The sequence below is a fragment of the Leptidea sinapis genome, chromosome 40 (assembly GCF_905404315.1).
Source record: "Leptidea sinapis chromosome 40, ilLepSina1.1, whole genome shotgun sequence".
Lineage (NCBI taxonomy): Eukaryota > Metazoa > Arthropoda > Insecta > Lepidoptera > Pieridae > Leptidea > Leptidea sinapis.
Genome location: NC_066304.1, coordinates 4255015 through 4279182, shown reverse-complemented (window position 1 = coordinate 4279182; position 24168 = coordinate 4255015). Strand labels below are relative to the sequence as shown.

The 24168-nt window shown below is 33.9% G+C and overlaps 1 protein-coding gene across 5 annotated transcripts in view; it reads right to left on the bottom strand.

Moving 5' to 3' along the window:
- The window catches only part of LOC126976425 (ras-related protein Rab-32), a 66622-nt gene that overhangs the window by 25116 nt on the left and 17338 nt on the right, over window positions 1-24168 (bottom strand). Inside the window, exon 1 of one of the 5 annotated variants that reach the window (XM_050824750.1) lies at window positions 14071-14211. The exons of 2 other annotated variants lie outside the window; for them this stretch is intronic. In XM_050824750.1, the coding sequence (XP_050680707.1) occupies window positions 14071-14157 (87 nt within the window). In that variant the 5' untranslated portion in view covers window positions 14158-14211. Of the gene's footprint in view, window positions 1-2723; window positions 2747-14020; window positions 14212-24168 lie in introns of those variants that run through there. 2 more of the 5 variants (XM_050824755.1, XM_050824751.1) reach the window with 2 other exon arrangements.

Genomic DNA, 24168 nt, shown 5'->3' with positions numbered 1-24168 from the left:
AGGCACACTTAATAAAGTGGCTAACAAATCATCATGCACAGTAAAGTAATATCCCTGGCCTGTTGTCATGCATTACCTAACATTAAGAGGCTCTGTCTATATTTATAAATTGTCTAACCATAATAGTTGCGGCACTAAACAATGAATGGATCACAGTGCACACTTAATTTGTGAATTTTGTAGCATAGATCATTGATACGTCAGTCAGACCATGACAGCTGTGAAAACGTCGAAACAAATAGACTTTAGAATTAACCTCTATTTTGAGCAATTCACGCACACTAAAACAAAGTGTCATACAAATCAAGAGTGTAAGACGTAGCTTCTCACGCAAACTAATATTCCTGGCCTGTTTTTATAGTTTGTCTAACTACAAGAGACTCTGTCTAGAGTCTAGACGTATTAATTACCTAAGTTTTGTAGCATAAGTGTTTTCGAAAATTATTAGGATTAGTTTTTCTAATAATGCTGCTTTAGTGTCTGGAAAATTAAATTCTCTAAACTATGACGTAAATTTTATTCCACAATAAAATTATTCAATATGGAGGTAGCTCGACATAAGCAATTAAAATAGAGTCATGTTCAGATATTTTTTTTCCATGAAAAAAATACTTCCCGTACCGCACCGATCACCTCTCTTGACACACCGACGAACTCATAGTTTTTTTTAATGACAATAAGGGTGAAAACGAGCAGAACGATGGTAATTTATACGCCCTGCCCGGAACAATGCAGTGCCACTCAGGATTATTACTCAACAAAATTCTGAGTGGCACTACAATTGCGCTCGTCTCTTCGAGACATAAGATGTTAAGTCTCGTTTGCCCAGTAATTTCACTAGCTACGGCGCCCTTCTGACCGAAACACAATAATGTTTACACATTACTAGGCGCCGTTGTGGTACACATAATCTAACTTGCATCCTGTGCAAAGGAGCCTCCCACTGGTAGAAGTGTCGAATAAACGTACATATGAATTCAAAAACACATTGTTACGCAGCGCGCGAGATGCAAATACTTATAGTTAAAAGTTATAATATTAAAAACGAAATTCAAAACCCTTACGAAGTAACTATTTGATAGTCGCACACAAAATACAAATGATTAATAATAATAATGCAATAAATAACATAGCCAATAGAATACGTTTCCAACTTAATTTGTTGTACCTTTCTTGTTAGGGCTGCCAATTCTTTTATATAACTGAAGATAGTATTTTTGGATTCACTACCCAAAAAATATAGTAGACAGGATATTAATTTAACAAATATATTCTAGTAACGATTATTGTTATTTTTGTATACGCAATTATTTTTATACTTTTTAGTGCATACAATATATCTATTGTTTTGGAATAGTGTTTTTGAAGTCGGTTGCTTTTTTGTTCAAAAATTTTTTATTAATCGCTTTTTATTTTTATGGAACCCTTCGTTACTATCATAACAATTTTAAGTTACAGAAAACCATTAATATTGTTTTTATCAGGCAGATATTGGTTCTATTAATATACTTTATTTATCACAGAAACTTTGCGCTTGTTATGCTGTTTGTCAACATAATATAGTAGTTTCACCTACTTTATTATATTTTTTTAAATAATAGTAGGTTATATGGTAGGTACACCATAAATATTATTTCATAATAAATTTCAGATTATTAAAAATTATTGTGTGTATATAATATATGTATGGATATATACATATTTATTTATTTATAATAGCTTATAAAATACTCACATAATACCTTTATTTATTTATGGTGTATGTGAATGATGCAGCTACTGTACTCAATAACTTTTGTATTAATTTACTTTTACTTTTTTGACTTACTCGTGTAAGACATTGACTATTTGACGTTTGAGTGTGTTTGTTGCATCATTTCATATTTTACATATTGTATTGTAATTGAAATGATTTGTAAATCGATGTAAATGTAAATCTTGATATAAAAGAGTGGCAATGAGTTTCTTGCTACTTCTTCTCATTAGCTCAACCCTTTACGAAGTAGCGGAAGATTCAATAAGAAAAATATTTTATTCTTTTGACATTCATAAGTGTCATTTCCGTGACCTACGTGAATAAACTGATTTTGATTTGATTTGATTGATTTGATTTGAATAGTAGGATACTTCATACTATATTATATAGTGGGGGTGACAACCCTACTTCTTGTACCTGAATCTAAAAATGATTGTTGCGAGGAACCTTTTCGTTCCAACGCTATTGTGATCGTTTTAACGGTTGTCTAGTTCACATGAATAATATTTGAAGTAAGGCCGACGGTAATTTTTTTTTATCAAATTTTTAAAGCATGCTTGAGTAACTGTGATCCTTTTTTGTTACTCGTAAAGTCTTTGGTAGGAATAAAATGAAATTAAAAAAAAACACGATTGAAATCTCGAAAACTTTTGAAGTGTTTACTCATCTTTTGATAGTAAAAGAGTTAAGTATTGATTTGAAAATTATATATAAAATCATCACTATGTTTTGGTGAAATGATAAAATCTATCAACTAAGTTATAGTCTTGGTAAGTCGCTAAAATAAAAACTGGTTTGATTAAAAAATCAACTATGCAAGCCCCAAAAAAAAAAATATGATAATAAAAACTTTATTACCGAATACAGCCAAAGATGCAGGCTTCTTGTATCAAATCTAGATAACTTACAGATTGACATTTAGATATAAAAAAAAAAACAAATTTACAATTATTTTTAAAAAACTCACCATTTCCAAACGATTTTGCAACTTTACAAGTCCTAATTTTAAATAAAACATACCACGCGAGAAAGTTTCGTTATCTGCAATCATATTATTCGAAATTCAAATTTAAAAGTTTATTTTGATCCACAAATAAACAAATTTCAAATCGTGATTCTATTTTCGAATTTTTAAAATCATTGATAATTTAACAAATCAAGCGTGATTTTCTCTGAACTAATTTATAATTTAAGAAGACTTAATTGTATGCGAGGTTGATAGTGAATGTTTTAAAGTGTGTTTGGTTGGTTGAGGTATGTTGATACAGCCAAGGTATTGCAAACCACACGGGTGTAATCGATCCTCAATATCCAATTACGGTACGCATCACCGATGACCTCGACTGACAACCCTCACAATCACTTACTGTACAACTATTAGGAGTTTAAAATTGTTTTAGTTGACATATTAGGTTACTATACAGTAAACAATTCTTAAATTTTTTACCGACTTTCGGTGTGGTCTTTTTTATGTTTGTTACCTCAGAACTTTCGACTGGGTGAACCCATTTTGATAACCCTTTTTTATATGAAAGCTGCTTCTGCTGCTGGAACTGTGGTCCTATTGCAATTTGGTCCTGATCTGACAGTGGCATCCATGAGAAAAGTGGGAGACTCCTTTGCACAGGATGCCGGCTAGATGGGTACCACAACGGCGCCTATTTCTGCCGTGAAGCAGTAATGTGTAAGCATTATTGTGTTTCGGTCTGAAAGCCGCCGTAGCTATGAAATTACTGGGCAAATTAGACTAAACATTTTATGTCTCAAGGTGACAAACGCAATTGTAGTGCCGCTCTGAATTTTTGGGTTTTTCAAGAACCCTGAGCGGCATTGCATTGTACTCGGTAAGGCGTATCTATTACCATCAGCTGCCTCCTGCTTGTTTCGTCCCTTATTTTCATAAAAAAAAATACCTAATCAACAGCAATACTGGCTATTACAGAAAACATAATTCAATGACCTAAAGTTTATAATCTATTTAATATCCGTTAATATTTAACTCCGTATCTTATCTATAACAAAACAAGCACAATATGTACATATTTTGTAAATAATCACAAAATTAGTAATAATGTGATTAATAGTGCTCCAAATATTGTTATTAGTTTTGTACAGCCATAAAGATAAGATTATTACCATAATAACATGAACAGAAACTAAAACATTATACCTACTAATAATTAATATAAAAAAAAAAACAATTTCACACTCTGAAACGCAGCATCTGACCCAGCAAACGTTGTATTGCCATATAACGTAATAAAAAAAAAACAATATTTAAAATTTTTGGGGTATAAAAAATAGATGATAACCGATTCTCAAACAGAAACAGCCGTTTCGGAGGAGTTTGGTAACAAACACCGGGACAAGAGAATTTTATATGATAGATGAATATAGGCACCTATTTGCCTAACATTAGAGACTTGTTTAGAAATTGTGATTAACATAATATAAACACCAGGAACAAAATATATAAACTTATTTTTTTTTTATATGAGAGGGGGCAAACGGGCAAGAGGCTCACGGGATGGGGAGAGGTGAGGCAACCGCCCATGGACATCCGCAACAACAGGTGTGTCAAGAAATGCGTTGCCGGCCTTTAAGGTGGGAGTATGCTTTTTTCTTGAAGGTCCCTAAGTCGTATCTGTTCGGGAAGACCGCTGCCGTTAGTTGATCCCACAAAGTGCGAGGCAAGAAATTTCGAAGAAAACGCGCGGTTGTGGAATGCCAGACGTCTACGTGATGCGGATGGTACTTTGCACGTAATGTCCGATGGTGGAATTCGGCCGCTGGAATCAACCCGAACAGCTCCAGTTATGCTTACTCAGTTATGCCTACGTTCTCGGCTTAGTCGAGATAGTAATTAGTCTTTTGTTGAGCGAAGTATATGCTTTTAAAACATTATGGCAGAAAATGTAAAAAATACATTGCGAATTTGTTTACTTATGTATTTTCTCACACAACAAGTACTTCTTTGGCGTAACAAAAAAAACTTCTTAACAAAATTGTAAAGAAGTTTTTTTTTACAATATTCTATTTTTTGTAAAGTACAATATTCTAATAATAAGATATCAAATACAACCAATGAAAATATATTAGTTAAATAATGCTTATTTAAATATCAGTTAATTATTTTTATACAATTCGAAATATTTTTTTATTTTACTCCGTTTATTTATTGAAATTTATTTTCATTCTCTTTAACTGCTTGTGGACATATGAGCTACAAAAGGCTTATGGTAACTGAAGTATTATACAAATGATCTAGTTGACCAACTAATATTTACCATATGTTTTCCTAACTCGTCAAAAGTAGTATAACTTTAAAAGGATTAATATGTTATGTTTTTAAAACGATAACCCTCGCTTCTAGGATTAATACACAAAAAAAATTTGAAAAACAAAATTTTACGAACGATGCGGGATTCGAACCCACGACCTCCGGCGTTCCGTGCCGGTGCTCTAACCAACTCAGAGTTGAACAAACAGAATTTTATAACGAGGCGGTACGAGAACGGTTAGCGCAGTTGGGTAGAGCACCGGCACGGAACGCCGGAGGTCGTGGGTTCGAATCCCGCATCGTTCATAAAATTTTGTTTTTCAAATTTTAAAAGGATTGTTAAAAACTTTCTGCGTTAAGAGTACTATAACATTAATTGCTTTATTAATAACAAACCTTGGGAATGTAACGGTCGATAGCAAACTGATAAATTTAATATTAAAAAAAATAAAAAGCAGTAAACAACATAATTTTTAAATAATTGTAATAAATTAAAGTGCTGTATCATAAGCTACAAAACCAGAACTAAGAACCTGACTACATATTTTTATTGCATTGCCTTGATCTTTGTGAGTAGATACATATATAAATATAAAGATATTATGAATTTCTTGTCATTCAAAGATTTAATCTTACTTTGTTATTTCTAGGCTTTACCTTACTATTTACCTTGTATTTGTTTTACTATTTTATTCGGAATAATAAACAATCACGCGTTGTCTCACTTAATTATAACTGCTAATTAAATAAATATACAGTTATTCACAGATTACTTATTTTGTGTGTTGGAGAAACATATTTACGTAAATCACTTTTAAAATATGTTGTGACAAATCTTTCAACACATTAGTTTTTGAAGTAAAACTCCTTTAAGCGCGACTTGTGTGAAACCAGAAAAAAATCAATTTAAAAAAAATTAACCGTTATATTTTAACGGTAAAAAATTGTTTCAAATTGCTCAGTAATATTTTTGGAACACCTCCAAGTGTATTTGTTTATTTATTAGTACTTTACTGTAAATAATTTGTTATTTTTTTAAATTGATAACCCTCACTTCTGGTATTAATTATTCCTCTCGCGTTCCGTGCGCGGTTTCAAGTCTAGTCAAGTCAATTTTCTGACGTTTACGACTTTCCTTATGTTTTTTTTTCGGTTTCTGCGTTAATTACTAGGGCAAGCAAGGAGTTCGAGCCTATACAACCATATTCGTTAATATTTAATAACAACGTTATATTGATATAGTGCTAATAATAAGTTAACCTTCAATTTCTTTTCCTCAATTATTTTATTTTATGAATGAAAATTTTAAAATATGAGAGTTTTATTAATGATTTTTATATAGAATATAAAATGAAAATCAGTTAAATGAAATGGCCGAGTCACAGAAACATTTTAATCTTTCATCAATAAATAAGAATAAAAGATAAAATCAAGAACTGATAGTGACTTGACCTGTAAAAAAAGGTAAGTGTTTACTTTTTAATAAATAATATCAATATAACATTATATCATGTCTTTGTAAAATAAATAAAATCTCACTTGTTAAAATAATATATATACTAGCTGACCCAGCAAACGTTGTATTGCCGATATTAAAATCGCGATACAAAAGTAACTGTTAATCGTAGATGGGTGGAAATTTGAAGTTGTATGTATTTTTTAATGCTGACGCATAATCAAACAAATTAAAAAAAATGTCAATAAAATTAAAAAAAAAAATTGGCGTGGACCACCCTTAACATTTAGGGGGATGAAAAATAGATGTTTAAAATAGATATTAGATCGCGACATGAGAATTTTATATATTAGATAAAGGAATTTTTATTCTAGGTAGGGAAAAAGCTAAGAATTCTGTCTCAATCTGATGTTATATCGTCAGCGCTTGCGAGTAAAAAAAATAGCAAACAAGTCGAATAATGCTCCTAGCTCTTCAGCAATTCGTGAGTGTTTAATTAATAACACATCATTAATTAATGTATATCTTAATATATATATTTATTTGTGCGTCTGTTGTAACTGAACTCCTCCTCCGCTGGGCCGATTCTAATGAAACTTTCTGTGTGCCTTCAGGTGGATTCGAGAATGGTTTAGATTCACAATTGAACTACCTCCTAAACGGTTGGACCGATTTTGATGATTTTTTTGTGTGTTCCAGTGAATTTGAGATTGGTTTAGATCCTCAATTCCGTCCATATAATATAATTCTCCTGCTCATGTGTATGTTAGTGAACTCCTCCTAACGGCTGGACCGATTTTTCAAATTTAAGACGAGTGTACAGGACAACGTCTGTCGTGTCTACTACTATTATATATCTATGTATCTGTTAATTATTTATGAAATTAAAATTATTATTAAGTTTAACTTTAATCGCGTGTAATAATTACACGCACACTCATTTTTTACTTTTTGTTTCCATACAAGGCTAGAATATAATAAGACAAATAAATATTACTTTTCAATTTAAACGTGCATCGGCAATCAACGTTGCCATCTTTTCATATATACCTTCTCTTACTGAAGTATCAAAAAATATTCGAGGCCAATATAAGAAAATATGGAATGAGTACTTTGATGAAAGACTAAAGCTATTTGGTTTAAAACAATACAACCAAGTATACGTGTCCAATATAATAACATCTTTAGGATAATGTTGGGATTGTCTCGGTATTGTAGCGCGTCCGGTATGTTTGTGGAGAACCACGTCTATGGTTTTTCTGCAATCATACGGAAAAGATTCACCTCCGTCAAAAATAGGTTGGAGAGGAGTCCCAATATTATTTTGAAGGTGATAGCCGACAGACAGGACAGCGCATTCAAAGCGCACTGGATGTCTGCTTTAGTTTGTAAGTTTATTAATTATATCAACTAATATAGAATAAGTTTGTTACTAACATATATGTAATTTATTATTGTATTTCCTAACATAGGTTAAGACTATTTCACTAACATTTATATATGGACCTTTTGTTGTCTTAAATAAATAAATAAATAGTAAAATAGTAAATAGCTCCCATATGTGGTTCGAAAATGTTAATATGGCCAGGTATGACATTGTTACAGAGAGACTTCGATCCACACTTATTCCACTCAATAACTTTGTGTTTCTTATGGGTGAAGTTACCTTACCTTAATGTCTAGAATGTGTTCGAATCGAGCCTTAAAATAAAATTTTCTCTGAATTTCCAAATGAAACAGGAGCATGTAATCTTATATTGGCTATCACCCTTTCGGAGGAAGCTAATACTATGTATAAGTTGGTTAAGTTAAGTTTAGATAGGCGATAGTTTTTTGTTAATTATACTATTATGAGGGTGACATGTTTACGCTGTGATCAAAGCCTGTATAAATAAATTAAGACTAAAAGTAAAAGACGTGTGGCACTCGGGGACTGCCGCGGTGAAGCTATTGCATAGCATTTTTTATCAACTTATGCAATTATAATTATTCATTTATTTTATTTATGTAGTATTTTTTTTAATAAAATTAATTTTAAAAAAAGCAAACGGGAACTGAGTAAAATTTAACTTGCAAGATTTGATTACAGACAGACAACGGGACAGGTGAAACTAAAAACTAAATAAAAATGCTTGTCATAATAATAAAAATTAAAAAAACGTGATAAAAAGGCTCGAACCTGGGACCTTCTGCACAACGAGCATATGTGATAATAATAAAATATCTATATACATCTAGTAAGTAAGTGTTAGGTTATTTTCGTTACGGAATTTCTGGATTCGGTCCCCACGCTCAAGGCTCGCGATACAAGCTATGCAATAGCTTAAAAGTTTGCTGAAAGTGAAATGAGAGCTGATGAGCACGCGTATCCCTAAACTGATGACGCATACGAACTCAGTAACATAATAAGGTATATAAAAATATTACTTCGATATGTCCATGTCTAGCCTTAACCAGTATGTTGTATTTTTCAAGCAGGTGCTTATAGGAGAGACTGGTTCATGTACCTATATCTGTAATGCACTACGCAATAATAATTTAATGTTTGTAGTAAATTTTGTTGTGTTTTTTTTTGTCGAACGAGAAATATATGTAATAATAATCCACTGCTGAATATCTAAATGATCGGACAGCCTGGGACTAGATTGTGATTATTTTATAGCGATAGAAATGACTGTACAATATTGTATATTTTTATTGAAAAGAGCGCAAAAAAAGAATGCTGGGAGAGTGACTTGCGCCGCTTCTTCTCTCTCAGAGCGCCATTTTTTTTCCAAAGCGGTAGTAGTATCTAGCAGTTATTAGAAATGACATCAGAATGAATTCTAAAGGAATCAATTTTGAGAAAATAAATGCCTTTTATGCCTAATATGACTAGGAATGATGCTATGGGAATAAATATTCAGTGAAATTTAAAAAAATTACACGCAATTAAATATTTACTATCTATCTGTAGGAGAACCAAAGTCACCGACATAGCCCAAATGAATGCGAAACTGAAGTGGCAGTGGGCAGGGCACACAGTTCGATGGACAGATGGCCGTTGGGGCAGTAAAGTCCTCGAATGGCGACCACGTACCGGAAGACGCAGTGTTGGTAGGCCCCCACACAAGATGGACCGACGATCTGGTCAAGATCGCCGGAATACATTGGATGAGGACAGCGCAGGACCGATCGTCGTGGAAATCTTTGGGGAAGGCCTTTATCAGCCGTGGACGTCTTCCGGCTGATGATGATAATGATTAAGAAATATATACTCGAGTTAATAATCTGGTAACGAGTGAATAAAATGTATAAACGTCATTGCCAAAGTGACAGTTCAGTTAATGAAACCTTTTTATGTGGCAAATTGCAGAAACTAATTTTAGAGAAACTATATTTCAAAGAAAACTGATTATTATTTTTTACTTAATAACTTAGATAATTTATACGTCTAGATAGAGCCTCTTGCTGCTAGGCAACCGGTGATAACAGGCCAGGTTTGTTATTTAAGTGTGCATGACAAGCTATGTTACTGTAGCTTACACTCGCGTTAGGTTACACTTTGTTTTAGTGTGCGTGCGTTGCTGAAAGTGGAAGAGGTTAACAGTTCGCTGCTATTTTTTTTCGAATATATTCACAGCTAATACCATCTTTCTATAACAAAAAGATTTCTTCACAAACAGAAAGCAGTTAATATCTAATTACCTACTGAAGAATGTATGCGAAATGCTTTTAGTCAGTTAAGGCGACACTAAATGCCAGTGACCTTGAGCGATATGAGTTAACGGGTATGTATGTAATCGCCATCTATGTAACAAAGCCAAAATTTTAAAAATTCTTGCGTGGAAAACGTAACATTTTAACAGTTGCAAACAGTTTATATGCTTACAATCCTCGTTATTCATTTCTTATCTGAATAAATGTACCTACACAAAAAAAATTCAAGCTATAAGAATAACTTTTCTGAGAGTAGTACTAAATAAATGCGTCATGCCATGCCAAAAATCTTGTATAACTTCAAAGTAAAGTGGTAGTTCAAAATGGCTCTGGAGTGTTAACTATAACCAACTGCAAGTATAAGCAACCTACAAATAAGACTTAATGGCATTTGTACCATGATCAAGTAGTGTTCATAGCTCCAAATGCTATATTTTCACCACAAGACTTGTCTAAAAACACCTTGTTTGCGTGTTTTCTCTTTACTCTTCGCCTTAATGTAGGTAGCAGTAATGAAGAACAAAGAATAATAAGAGAAAATTAATTAATATGTATTCTACCATGTTTGGAAATAAGTTGCATTAAGTAACGCTTGTAAAAAAAGAAAAAACGCGATATTGTTATATCTATAACGGTCTAATTAATTAATTTCTTCCGTGACTAAGAAATGATTGACAGTGTTAGAAAATACAAGAGCGGCGATGTGCAACACTTCACAAATACATATTTCATTAGAGAATAGGAGCCCACAACGTTAAAAATAACGGTTAATTTCTAAATGATTCTGTACCAAAGTACAATATAATCTGTGTAGGTACTTATACATATTAAAATTGTTACTTCAAATTCTATTGTAAAATATGTTTAAGGCGAAGAGTATGCAGTAAACACGCTAACATGGTGTTTTTAGACAAGTTTTGTGGTGAAAGTATAGCATTTCGAGCTATGAACACTACTTAATCATGTTACACATATCCTTAAGTCTTATTTGTAGGTTGCTAATGCTTGCTGTTGGTTATAGTTAACACTGCCGAGCCTTGTTGAACTACCAATTTTCTTTGAAGTTGAACAAGTTTTTTGGCATGGCGTGACGCATTTTTTTGGTACTTCTCTCAGAAAAGTTATTCTTATAGCTTGTACTTTTTTGTGTAGGTTCATTTATTCAGATTAGGAGTGAATAACGAGGATTTTAAGCATATAAACTATTTTCCACTTTGGCTTTGTTACATAGATGGCGGGCCGGCAGCCGTGAACTCATATCGCTCAAGGTCGCTGGGATTTAATGTCGCCTTAATGTCAGAAATTTGAGAATTAGACCGAAATTATTCGTATCGTAGGTACTCATAGGCACCAGTCTCTCACATAATATAGATTGTAAGTCAGAACAGACTGGTAGCTTTAGCCATATTGCGTTTGGGGAAAATAATTGATTTATTAATATTATTAAACGGATGATTGAACGTCGCTTCCATTCGGATCGTCTACTATTATTAAACGATAATATCATTTAAATTATGGACCATAAATCGTTTTTTTTTTGTGATATATATAAAAAAAAAATCGATCGCTGCCAAAGAAAACTTAAAAGTACCAAGACATGAATGGATTTTGTTTTGTTGACTATTACTAGTCAGCTGTTACTAAATAAATTACCCTATTTATACGTTCCCACGAAAAAAGTTCGTGACAGGGAGAATTTCAATATACTTATTTAACTTAAGTTTTTTTTTTAAGTAAGTATAATATACTTTGCTGGTATTGAAGTTTACCAAAAAAAAATCATAAATTAAATAATACTATTGTTATTTCAAGATATTTAGTTCTATTAAGATAAAGATATTATTGTAATTCAAATCATTCGTAGATGGTTGCAATACTATATACACATTTGACTTTACAATACTGTAATTGTAAATTTTAGGCGATTTTGAAGAACGCTTATAAATTTCTTGAACTTCTGCTGCAATCGGCTAACTTTTCCAAGGTAGTAGAATTTTGAAACTTTTTTTTCGTTCTTCTAATTTCTACTTATTTCTACATAACATAAAGTACTCTAGCTGGACACAAAAATGTTGTACTACAGACATTACATTCCACTGTAGAACTCAATAGCATTAATATAGGTAGCTACTACATTCGAAAAATGGCCAGTAATCTACTAGGAAATACACTATTAAGGGAAAATATATGAAATTATCAAATAAGTAGTTGACCCGGCAAACGTTGTTTTGCCATATAAAGTAAGATTATAATAATAATAATATTGACACACTTTTTATACAAATTATCTTGCCCCAAGTTAAGCATATATGCCTATAATATAAGCCTGTGTTAAACATACATAAATTCATATAAGCATACATAAATACATTTAAACATCCATGACTCGGAAACAAACATCCATATTTATCATATAAATGCTTGCACCTACAGGGATTCGAACCCATTATACCCCATAAGTTATCTAATTCAATAATATTTCACATAATCTTATTCTTATTCTTATATCTATCAGTCAGTAGCAGATATTAATTCCAAAATAAGCAATAAATTAAATTTAGACTTATTTACTTCTTTTTTAACTTACTCAAGTAAAGAAAAACAAGTAAACTCACATAAGTAAATCCAAAACGCCTGTTTTTCTTTGTTGCATTTGTTTATTGTATGAATTTAACATAATTGCTAAACCTGTAAATAATATTTAAGAGAGTGGCACTGATTTGCTTGCTCAAGAGATAAATTTAAAAAAAACTTAACCTTTTTTCAGCTGATTTTATGATTTATATTCAGATTATTAATTATATGATGAATATGGATGTTTGTTTCCGAGTCATGCATGTTCATATGTATTTATGTATGTTTAAGTAAGTATATCGAATTAAATATATCGTTGTCTCGTACCCATAGTACAGGCTATGCCTAGTTTGGGGCAAGATAATTTGTGTCAAAGTGTGTCAATAATATTGTTACTTAGACATGACTTAAAAATTTATAACACACTTGAAAAAAATAAGGCTTAGTTGGAAATAGTTTAAGTATGACCATAAAGTGTAAATTATCAAAACTTTGGGGACAAAATATTAATGGATCACATTATTTTCTATTTTTTCAAAAATTTAATTTTAATTAATGATTAAGATTAATGATCTGCCTAATCGCGTTGTTTAATCACTGACAAGCAATCATTGAATAAAAGCAATCAAATTGATAATTAAATCAAATTACCTCGTATTATTGTTATTTAATATGAATTTCAAAGCAATAGATGCCGAATTATAAGGTGAGTACGATTTTAAAGGTTATAGTCCAATTTGATTTTGTCTTTCACAACTGTTAAAACGCAAATATTTTCCAGTAAGTATCATAATTTGAAACCGATACTAATTAAACAAAAACTTGGCATAAGAGGTGCAAAATTTAATATAATTTTTGTTATTTAAAAACTGCAGTTTAAAAGTAATATATATGGTGACATTATATATTTAAACTAAGTAATTAATAAAAGAGTATGTGGAATGCGTGATAATAGTGTAAAATTATAAGTAAACACAAAACTAGTTCCAAATGAGCGACATTTAATTCAGGGCCTCGTTAAATACTTTGTAGACGGAAATGTTTTCTATCAAGAAATGTGAATGAAAGAAATGTCATTGAATTATTTACGCAGCCGGTATTTATCAAATATATCAATAGGTAGATTGATTTCATGCAAAAATTGAACTAATTCTGATCCTGACATCGATAATAGAAAAAATGAAATAGAATAACGAATGTAAGAAGCAATAATTAACAGATAGCACACGATCAGATAGGCTCAGCGTGTACTCACGGAGGGCATCGTCGCTTGTCCTTCTCAAACTACCGTGAAACAAAACGTACTGGGTACAGCAGGGACGTCTCGGCGCTAAATCCGCAACACTCGCACACGGTGAGGAAACATTCGTCCCCCGTCTCCTCGAAGGTCATGGCGCGCGCGCATCGCACGAGCAGCCCGCGTTCACTGACGCGCTACTCGCTAGCGGCTAGACTCGACACGGCACGCTCGCCGCTCTACTCACCGGTCCGTTGCCGTTGGTCGGCTTGCTCTGCGGCTCGATGAGGTCCCCGTACGCCGGCATCGTGTCCGCAGCCGTGTCTCTCTCCTCCTCGCTCTCGACGTTGTCGCGCGACTGCGGCGGCGAGGGTTCACGCGCGCTCGCCGCGAGCCGCTCACGGGCCAGCGCCACTTTTATTACTTCTTCGAGTGACCCCACCTCGCCAGTGCTCCCCTCTTCGTCGTCTTGCTCCTCCGACTTATAGATTGACGTCTGCGACACGAAAGCGATGCGGCGCTTCATGGCGCTCTCTGGGCTCGGTTCCTCGACCGGCTTCTGAATTTCGGGAGCCGTGCGCCGCTTCCAGGTCGCTTTAGCAAACGCCCGCATAGCGACCGGGTGTTCCACAGTGATTGGGCTGAGAGGTGGCTCTGGCGTGCTACTTATCTCCGGCGACTTAGAGTCTAAATTGGAACTCGAAGCTACCTTGGGAATCGTTTGGTTTTCAGTTTCTGTTTCAGTTTTACTGTCGCTATTTTCAGTTTTGATGATGACTGATGTTTGTGGTTCATTTTCCGCATCTGATTTGAACTCGATGCTTTCCGACCGTATGGTGTCTACGCTGGCCACTCTCTTGTCCGCGAGGCCGGCGGCGCCCAGTTTCGGTTTGGCGACGACGGGTGAGCTGTCGGTGCTCCGCGACGTAGATGGCGCGTCGGCGCGTTGTTTCTTGTTTTTCTTACGCATGGTGCGTTCGTCCCGCACGATATCGCCGTCTGACACTGAAGACTTAACCGAGCCGCTGCGTTTGAGAGACGCGATGTGGAAGGGCGAGCCGGAGCGGAAAGGTGAACTGAGCGTACGTAAAGTACGTTTGAGGCGGGAAGGTTTGCGGGGGGCGGACGCAGCGGGAGGCGTGTCATCTCGCATGGCGGCTAGGGTATTATGACGTCAGGCAGGCTACGGCTACGTCTACGATGGGATATGTCGTGAGCGCAGGGAATACGTCCGCGGCTTCTGGCAAACTGCCGTATCCTTCGTTGGCCGTCGCAATCAGACAACGCGGCCTTGTTCCTGATCATTAGACCTAATACGGATAAACTGTTCCCAAGGTTTATCGGTCTACGAATATTTGATAAGCCGCGGCTTTTGTGAACGTATGACTTAAGTAGGGCAAGTTTGTGGTTTACTTAGATCATTAATTAATTAAATTAAATGATTATATACGATAATAACTATGGCGAAATTTATGGTCAATTTTTACGATGATTTTATGAAAAGCTCAGTAAAGTTTATACGAGATAAATGTTAATAGACATAGGTAGCATGTAGACATAGAGTCAATGTGGGCAATTCCGTCATACTGGTATTCTTTAGCAAGGTGACTTTAGTCGAGCAGATTCAGGACAGCTTATTCCTCGTATAAATATTACAAGAGAAAAGCTTTCCTGTAAGCAGTTAGATTTTAATATTTGTTCAATCTAAGAGATTGTTAAATTCTACTTGAAAGTAAAATAGACTGAAGTCTACTATTCGGTGAGCAATACAATATAAGCTCCGTCTATCAATAAATTTAAACAAGGCAAGGATTTTTAAGGAAATTTTCCCATAATTATTTGTACAGAACCTTACTTGTCATATTTATCATCCATACAGGTGACTAAAGAATGGACTTTGATAATATAATTTATAAGTTGTCAAGTCTCATTTGCCCCGTAATTTCACTAGCTACGGCGCCCTTCAGACCGAAACACAGTAATGCTTACACATTACTGCTTCACGGCAGAAATAGGCACCGTTGTTGTACCCATAATCTAGCCGGTATCCGGTGCAAAGGAGCCTCCCACTTACGAGTTCACAGCAAAACCAAATTTTAAGTTAGTATATTTTCTCTCTTACACAAATTATACCATTTAATTTCCTACATATTACTTTATCAGATTCACAGTGTTTGTTCGTCCACAAATCGCCTTACACATCCCAAACTGTAAATAGTGTCTTTCTTTCGACCTATGTTATCTAACATATAAAAAAAATGTTAACCGTAAAAGCGCATGTAAGTTTTACGATAACGTCTGCCGAGTCCATATATATCAAACGGCGTAAACCAGTTTCAGTGGAATAAAGAGTTTTCCTTCTTATGTAGCGACACATGAGGCCCAATAACGGGTCGCAACTTCTTATACATCAGCTTTTTTGCTATGCGGAATTGTTGCGAGACTTTTAGGTCTGATATAACTCATAATTGTCACTGAGGTTTAATTATATTTTATTTTTAAGTGTTATTAAACCTATTGTTTACAGATATACCTTCAATCTTATATATTTAAACGAGCAATTCTTGTATATATATAATCTGAATATCGGAAACGGCTCCAACGATTTTCATAAATATAGTATGCAGGTGATTTTGGGGGCGATAAATCGATCTAGCTAGGTTTCAATTAAAAAAAATGTAGTTTCATCCGTGTTTTTAATGAGAAACAGCTACAATAACATTAGAATACAAAGGTTTATTTTCGTCACTATATACAAGACTATAATAGCTCAGATGGGACATTAGGTGATCCGGAAAGCAGAAGACCCCGCTTCGAATCCAGATGTCCTATTAGTTTTTTTTGTTCAAGTTTTGTACATTCTTAAAAATCCGAGCAAGCCTCGGTCGTCCGGATATTATATTAATAAACGCCTCGTATGTCGGTTACATTCTTTTTGTATGAAAGAAAAGGATAAATTACCATACGTGTCACCTCATTGTAAGTGATCACTTTTGTTTACACCCTTTTATAACGCGCCTTTTTTCCTTGTTCCCAATGTCAATTTAATCCAAATAATAACAGCCCATTTAGATATTCGCAAAATAAGGATAAGAAAAATATTAAATTATGTAAGACTAATTTAAATTTGTAAGATATATTTAGCCATTTTAAAATTACCAAAAAAACTGGCTTACCACAGGCTATCGGCCGTTTTCAATAACCTATGTCTAACTAGTTTAACTTACTCGAGGTAGACAAATCTATCCTTTTACGCTTGCTTACATTTCATTAACCTATTGACAGATAGCATTGGACTGTAACTATATTGGACACAACTATGGATAGATAAGATCTTGTCGTTAAACGGTGACAGCAATGTATCCGTAAGTTAACCTAAGAATAGACAGGTTATTGAAAACGGCCGTAAGTCTACGTAAGTACATACGTATTACTAACTAAGTACAGCACTTTAATTGACAAAAATAAAATAAAAAACAATAAAACAAAAATAATCTTTCGAAAATAGCAAGTCATTGACAAACTTATTAATAAACTAGCCGTTCCCGCCCACTCCGCTGGGCGAATTTTAAAAGGAAATAAATTAATGAAGGAGCGTTGGAATTCGTAGGTATGTATTCGAAAATAAGTAGCCATAAACCATCTTGGATAAATTTCGCATCGAATGGTGGTAGTTTCATGTCGATACGATCAGTAGAGCCTCAAACAAAGACCATTTTCATTATATATATATATATATATATAGACTAGCCGTTCCGGCCCGCTTCGCTGGGCAAACTTGATAAGGAATTAATTAAACAATAAAAAAATAAGTAGCCGTAAACCATGAAGGATAAATTTCGCATCGAATGGTGGTAGTTTCATGCCGATACGATCAGTGGTTTATGCTTGAAAGAGCCTCAAACAATGACCATTTTCATTATATACATATATATATATATATATATAGAAAGAAGAAATTGCTGCTTCCCCGCCCGCGCTGCTAACTCCCCTCCACCTGTAAGATTCCTAGTTTCCTACTTTAATACACTTTCAGTAATATATATTACGGCCATAATTTAGACATCAGTTTTGAAAAGTAATATTTCTGTCAATTTTTTTGTAACCAAACTGACTATTCTCTCTTGGTAATTAAAATGTAGTGGTGTATATTTCAAATCCAATTGGAAGCCTATATTACCGATAAGATATTTCGCGCTTGGCTAATCTTAATTCCCTAAATCCTACTATTGCTTATTACTTCCTATTGCTGGTTGACCTGTGGTAGAAGTTGATGAACCGTGACTATCGATATTGGTGGCATTTTTATGGACTCTTCACCGCCCAAGAGAAGCCTTATGAGAGAGCTATTTGTCATTGGTTAGCTGTAAAGAAATGTTTACTTTATTGATATAAATTTAAGGTTTGAATTATATTAATCGCCATTTAAATTCATGCATAGAAAAACATATGTTTCCGTGAATTCGAATGAGACATTCTGATTTACTGTTTATTATTATATTTTTTATTAGTTGTAATCAAATATTAGTTCGTCAAACTTTATTGTTAATTTTTTCTTACAGTCAAAAGCATAGTAGATTTTTCAATTGTAATATAAATTGTATCAGGATATTTTCTAATAACTATAAGGGAGAAGACGAGCAAAACGTTCTGCTGATGGTAATTGTACGCCTTGCCCAAAAATTCTGAGCGGCACTACAATTGCGCTCGTCATTTTCAGACTTAAGATGTTAAGTCTCATTTGGCTAGTAATTGCACTAGCTACGGCACCCTTCAGACTGAAACACAATAATGCTTACACATAATCTAGCCGGCATCCTGAGCAAAGGAGCCTTCCACTGGTAAATGCCCATAATCGCCTGGTACGACACACTTGGAACTGACGTCTGGGACTTCCCTTTTCTTTGTATGCCCCGGGGAAGCACAAGGCGATATTAGAGTGTTTGGTTACAGTACAGACTATATTTTTCCGCAACCACCACGGAAGCAGCACAGTATGCCCAAAAATTATGGGTATACAATAATTCTGATTGGGAATGCGTTGAAGTAGGCGAGGTCGTATTACTAACAATCAAGTGTTTCTCATTTTATATATAAGAGGGGGAAAACTCACGTGATGGGAAGCTGTGAGGCAACCATGAGACATCGGCAACACCAGAGATCAAGAGATGTGTTGCGAGCCTTGAAGTTGGTAGGATACTCTATGCTCGAAGTTCCCTAAGTTGTATCGGTTAGGGAAAACTGTAGGCGGTAATTGATTTCATAGCTAACCGGTTGTGCGAGGTAAGATGTTTCTGGCAAAGAGCGCGGTTTTAGAATCATTGACGTTATGTAAGGAATTCCACTGCTGGTATCAACCCGATCAAATTAGCACTCCCCGTGATATATGCAGGAGAAGATGCAGAGAAAGCCCACATCTCTTCGCAACGGCAAAGAATCCTCGTTCCACCAGATTACCGGATAGACTGGTGTATGGCCATTGTCCCAGAACAACATTATACCTAAATAGTAGCTACGCAATGTGTACAAAATGATTTAATCATCTACCTCTAGAAATAAAAAACTTACCACAGAAACGATTTACTGGACTCCTGTTTAAAAAATTTTTAGTGTTAAGGATTTTTTAAATTTTAAGTTAACTTTTTTCATGCTAATTTAAATTAGCCGAATAAAAGACGATCTATAATGTATACTGTATTCGACGCAATAAATAAATTTCATTTCTTTTCATTTCAAGCCGATTGGAGATAACTTGATTCTCGTCTCGTCACTTATCATGGAAAACATATGAACGAGCAGTTTAAAAGCACATGTAGGTAAAGTAGATATATAACACATTCAAGTGACGTATCCCGTATACATATTCAGTGAAGTAAAAGTAATTATAAGAGGATTTATGAATCAGCCTTCCTTTTCTTGGCTCTACTTAAAGACCCAACTTATTATTGCATACTTTGTATACAGTGCTTATTAAATTAGTTAATGCCTTTGTTGCTAATTATGATGGACACAATTTATAAATGAGTACTTGGAATCTTATTAGAAAGTAATCTTAATTGAAAAAATTTATATTTGTATACATTTTAATATTTTCAATTACGTAATTTTTAATTCTATTTATGCCTTCGATTTCGTTCGCGTTGAATTCTTCTTGGGGTGCTTGGTGAAATTTCAGGCTTTTTGATGTGATAACTTCTTATGGGAGGGTCCCTTTCTCTCACACATACGGCAGCGGCAGGCAGGCTCCTCCTCTCTCATTATGTTATTCGTCGTGCTATTTTAGGTTTGTAGAGAGACCAATATGAAATACAACCAATGGAAATATTATAATAATGTATAATTTAGTTAAATAGCGTATATTTCAAATATCATAAAATTATTTTTATGCAATTAGAATGAATTGCTTTTTTTTATTTTACAACACCTTATACATATTCAAATGTATACAATTCTCGTCTTTTGGTTGTGGTGCAGGAGACATATGAGTAAAAAAAAAGGCTTATGTTAGCTGAAATATGTTACAAATGGTCTAGTTGACCGTCTGGGTTTCCTTCAATAAGGCGTCAAAAGAAGTATATCTAGTATAAAGAATTTTATTTTATTGCAGCTCTAGCTACACACCGATTTTTATAGAAATCAATTAAGAATTTTGAATTTTTGAAGCAATATTAGATCTCGCACATTGATATTGCTGCGAGACTCATTGTACAATTCCTTTGTTAGTCCACAAGGTATTACAAGACGGTTATCCGCCGTAAGTAGGGTTAACATCCGTCCTGATTAATTCGGACATGTACGGACTTTTAGGCTAGGTTGTACCAACTAACTTTAACAATAACAGACACGGTAAAGTATCGGTAAAAAATGAGTTGCAACATATGATAATTTTTATATGACGTAATAACTTTAAGCGTCCAGATTTTAGTCGGTTAAAACTATACTTAGTTAATAGCGACCTGTCAAATGTTTCAAATAAGAATTCGATTAGACTTGATATCTCACTTTTAAACTTTAACTGTGCCAAGGAAAATGATGGTGCAACACATTCCGCAGTCTATGTTAAGGTCAGAGTTACTGATAAAGTTTAAATTATACTTAACATAACTTAAGCCTTAACTATAACGCTAATATGATGGAATCTTCCATATTTTGTCCGGTCCTTTGACTTGTTGGAATTTTATTTTTAATTCGTTGGAATATAGAAATAAAACTACATATCAAATAAATTAAAAAAAAAAGTCTTCAATCTTTCCGAAAACAATATCTAAACGAGATCAACTTAAGAGTCCGGACTTCTATCGAAATGCGAGGCTTTTTGTCAGGACTGTTTCAAACTACTAAATGGTTACCCTAGCCATACGAACCATTTTTTTATGAATATTCACAGAACTAATACACACCTGCTACTACAAGTACCTACATCTAGCACCTACACTTAACTATATTACAAATTATTGTGCAATCAAACTTGTTTATAGTTATTCTATCAGAATATTATATTATAACTTGCCACTTAATTAACATAACCTATGTATAATCCTATCAAAGTTAACCGTGAGAACATAATAGTTCGGGTCCTACAAATATTTGTTTAAGACCGGTTTTGAATCATTTCGATCTTGGTTAAATAACTAAATAACTCAATTTGAATTTGAATCATTTTTGTTTTATTAATATGTTAATTTGCTTAAGGGCCTGTTGTATAATGTATAAAGAAGCGAATTGTCAAAGGCTACATAAATTACTTCCTTAATTACCAGATGTCGTATAGGCAGGTTGGTTTGGCAACCTCGCGTTTGACGAAAACAATATATTTAAAAACTGTTCCTGGTATCAAATAATTTTTTGTATTACTCATGCAGGAAAAGCAGTATCTTGGCACTACGTGTTGCGATTGAAAAAAGAGCCGTTTGCCCATTCTAAAATTACGCGTGAGTTTTTTCGTAAATGAAACTGTTTTTGAGAGCGAAAAGTTTACTTGTCGCACGCAAATTATACTTGGCACACGCAGATTTATAAATTGCTAAAAGTAATTTATTTATGTTTCTGTTGTTGTTCTTGTGTTTTATGTTCTGATCAAATAAATTTATACTCATTTTTTATTAATTGATAATTTTTTGAATGCTTAATTTTTCAGCTATTATTTTCGGTCTGGAATGACATCGCCGTTTTTTGTTAATTAATATTAATTAATTTTTATTTATTGTTCGAAACATATTTGTTTCTTTTTTTTACTTTTAATTTGTTTTCCCCGCCGGGGCTTTGCTTTGCACATAAATCAACGCATTTTGAATAGAAAATAGTATGTGCAACTCGTGCGACAAGTTGTCGATTGCCCACGAAAGGTGTCATTGACTCGGTCATTTGCACAATATAATATTATTTCATATTTTCCAATTATTTTTATTTATCTTTATTTTTGTCGTATATCTCTAATAAGTAGTTCTACAACTATTTTGAAAATAAACCAACCATCACATTTATTGAATTAGGCGTTACTTTGCGGAAATCCATAATTATAATAATCCATAATTATGAGTCTCGTGCCAGATTTTGGCGAGACAACAAGTCCTGAGTATGCCTTGTGTAGAGGCGAAACACGTGTAGAATTGTTTTAAAACAAATATTTGCGGAATTAACACTAAAGAAAACTTAAATCATTTGTACAACCATCACATTTTAATAGTTTTGCATATTCGTCTATCGAAATTTGGTTATGTCAACTAATCAACTGTCATAAACCTTTTATAGCTTTGATAAGTCAATGACAGATCTACCGTCCTATAAATAATAATAAATAAATTTAATAGACGCTCGAATGCATACAAAGCAAACGATGTCTTTATTTGACAGATGGGTCGCAAGTAGCCTATTAGTAACTTTACTTGCACATTATGTTACTAAGTACAGCAATTTTATGAGAATTAACAATATAAGTGGTTTAAAATCCTCCTGAGACGATGAATAGCCTGTCTCCCGACTCCCACGATTGATTACAACCAGGTTCTACAGCCTCCCTATCCATACCGGTTTGTAGGTCCCTCTTTTAATATTGTAAGAATGTATCCACGACAGCTCGGCCGTTTTGCATTTTATAAAATATTTAGCTAGGCTCGGGATTATTAATCAAATTGTAAAGGTATTTTACTGCTGAGTCCTGGAGACTTGTGTGACTAATGTTAAGCGCACTACGAAATTTATTCGTTGCGATTTTTAAAGTGCGATATAAAATCGCATACGACAATAATTTCTACGTGCATTAGGAAGTAAATATATGTAATATCTCGCATCTACAACTTTGAAATCGCAAACAATTTATTAAGTGTATATCTGTTGTTCACAGAATAACGATATTTTTCCGCTACGACTTTTTATCGTAGTGCGCGCTTAGCCTAAGTTAACTAACTTTGTGCCGATTCACCCCCTTATTCATAATGGTCCGCTAACCTTAAACAGCCGCTTAGGAGTGTTTTTTCTCATTCTGACTTAGGTCAATAGAAGAAGACAGAGTGAGAATTAGCAATGCTTTAAGTTAGCAGACTATTATGAATAAGGGGGTTAGTATACGAATATGATTGAAAGCCAAGCCAGAAAAATAGCACTATGAGGTTAAATGAAAAAGCAGGGGTTTCACCCCTTTTACGGTCCGGCACTGGACTGGATAGGGTACCTAATTAAATACACTTACATATATATATGCAATACACTTACATATATATAAATATACTTACTTACACTGATATTATAATACTTGTATTATATACACTAAGTAATAACTATATTATTGGAATGTGAACACAAATATACAGGAAGATTTAAGTGTTCACGTCACTCATTTATTTTTATGAAAATAAGGGACGAGACGAGCAGGACGTTCAGCTGATGGTAATTGATACGCTCTACCCATTACAATGCAGTGCCGCTCAGGATTCTTGAAAAACCCTTGATTACTTCGTTATTGGCGCGTTAGGAAAAAATTATCAAAGTGAATTTTTACGATGCCCGCGCTCACCGTCACGCATATTCAACACCCTGACGTTTGCTGATTAACTAGACCATTTGTATCTTACTTCAGCTACCAAACCTCTTGTTACTCAATATAAAATTTCTATTTATATACTAGTTTTAAAATATAAAAAAATATTTCTCTCCAATAGTATAAAAAT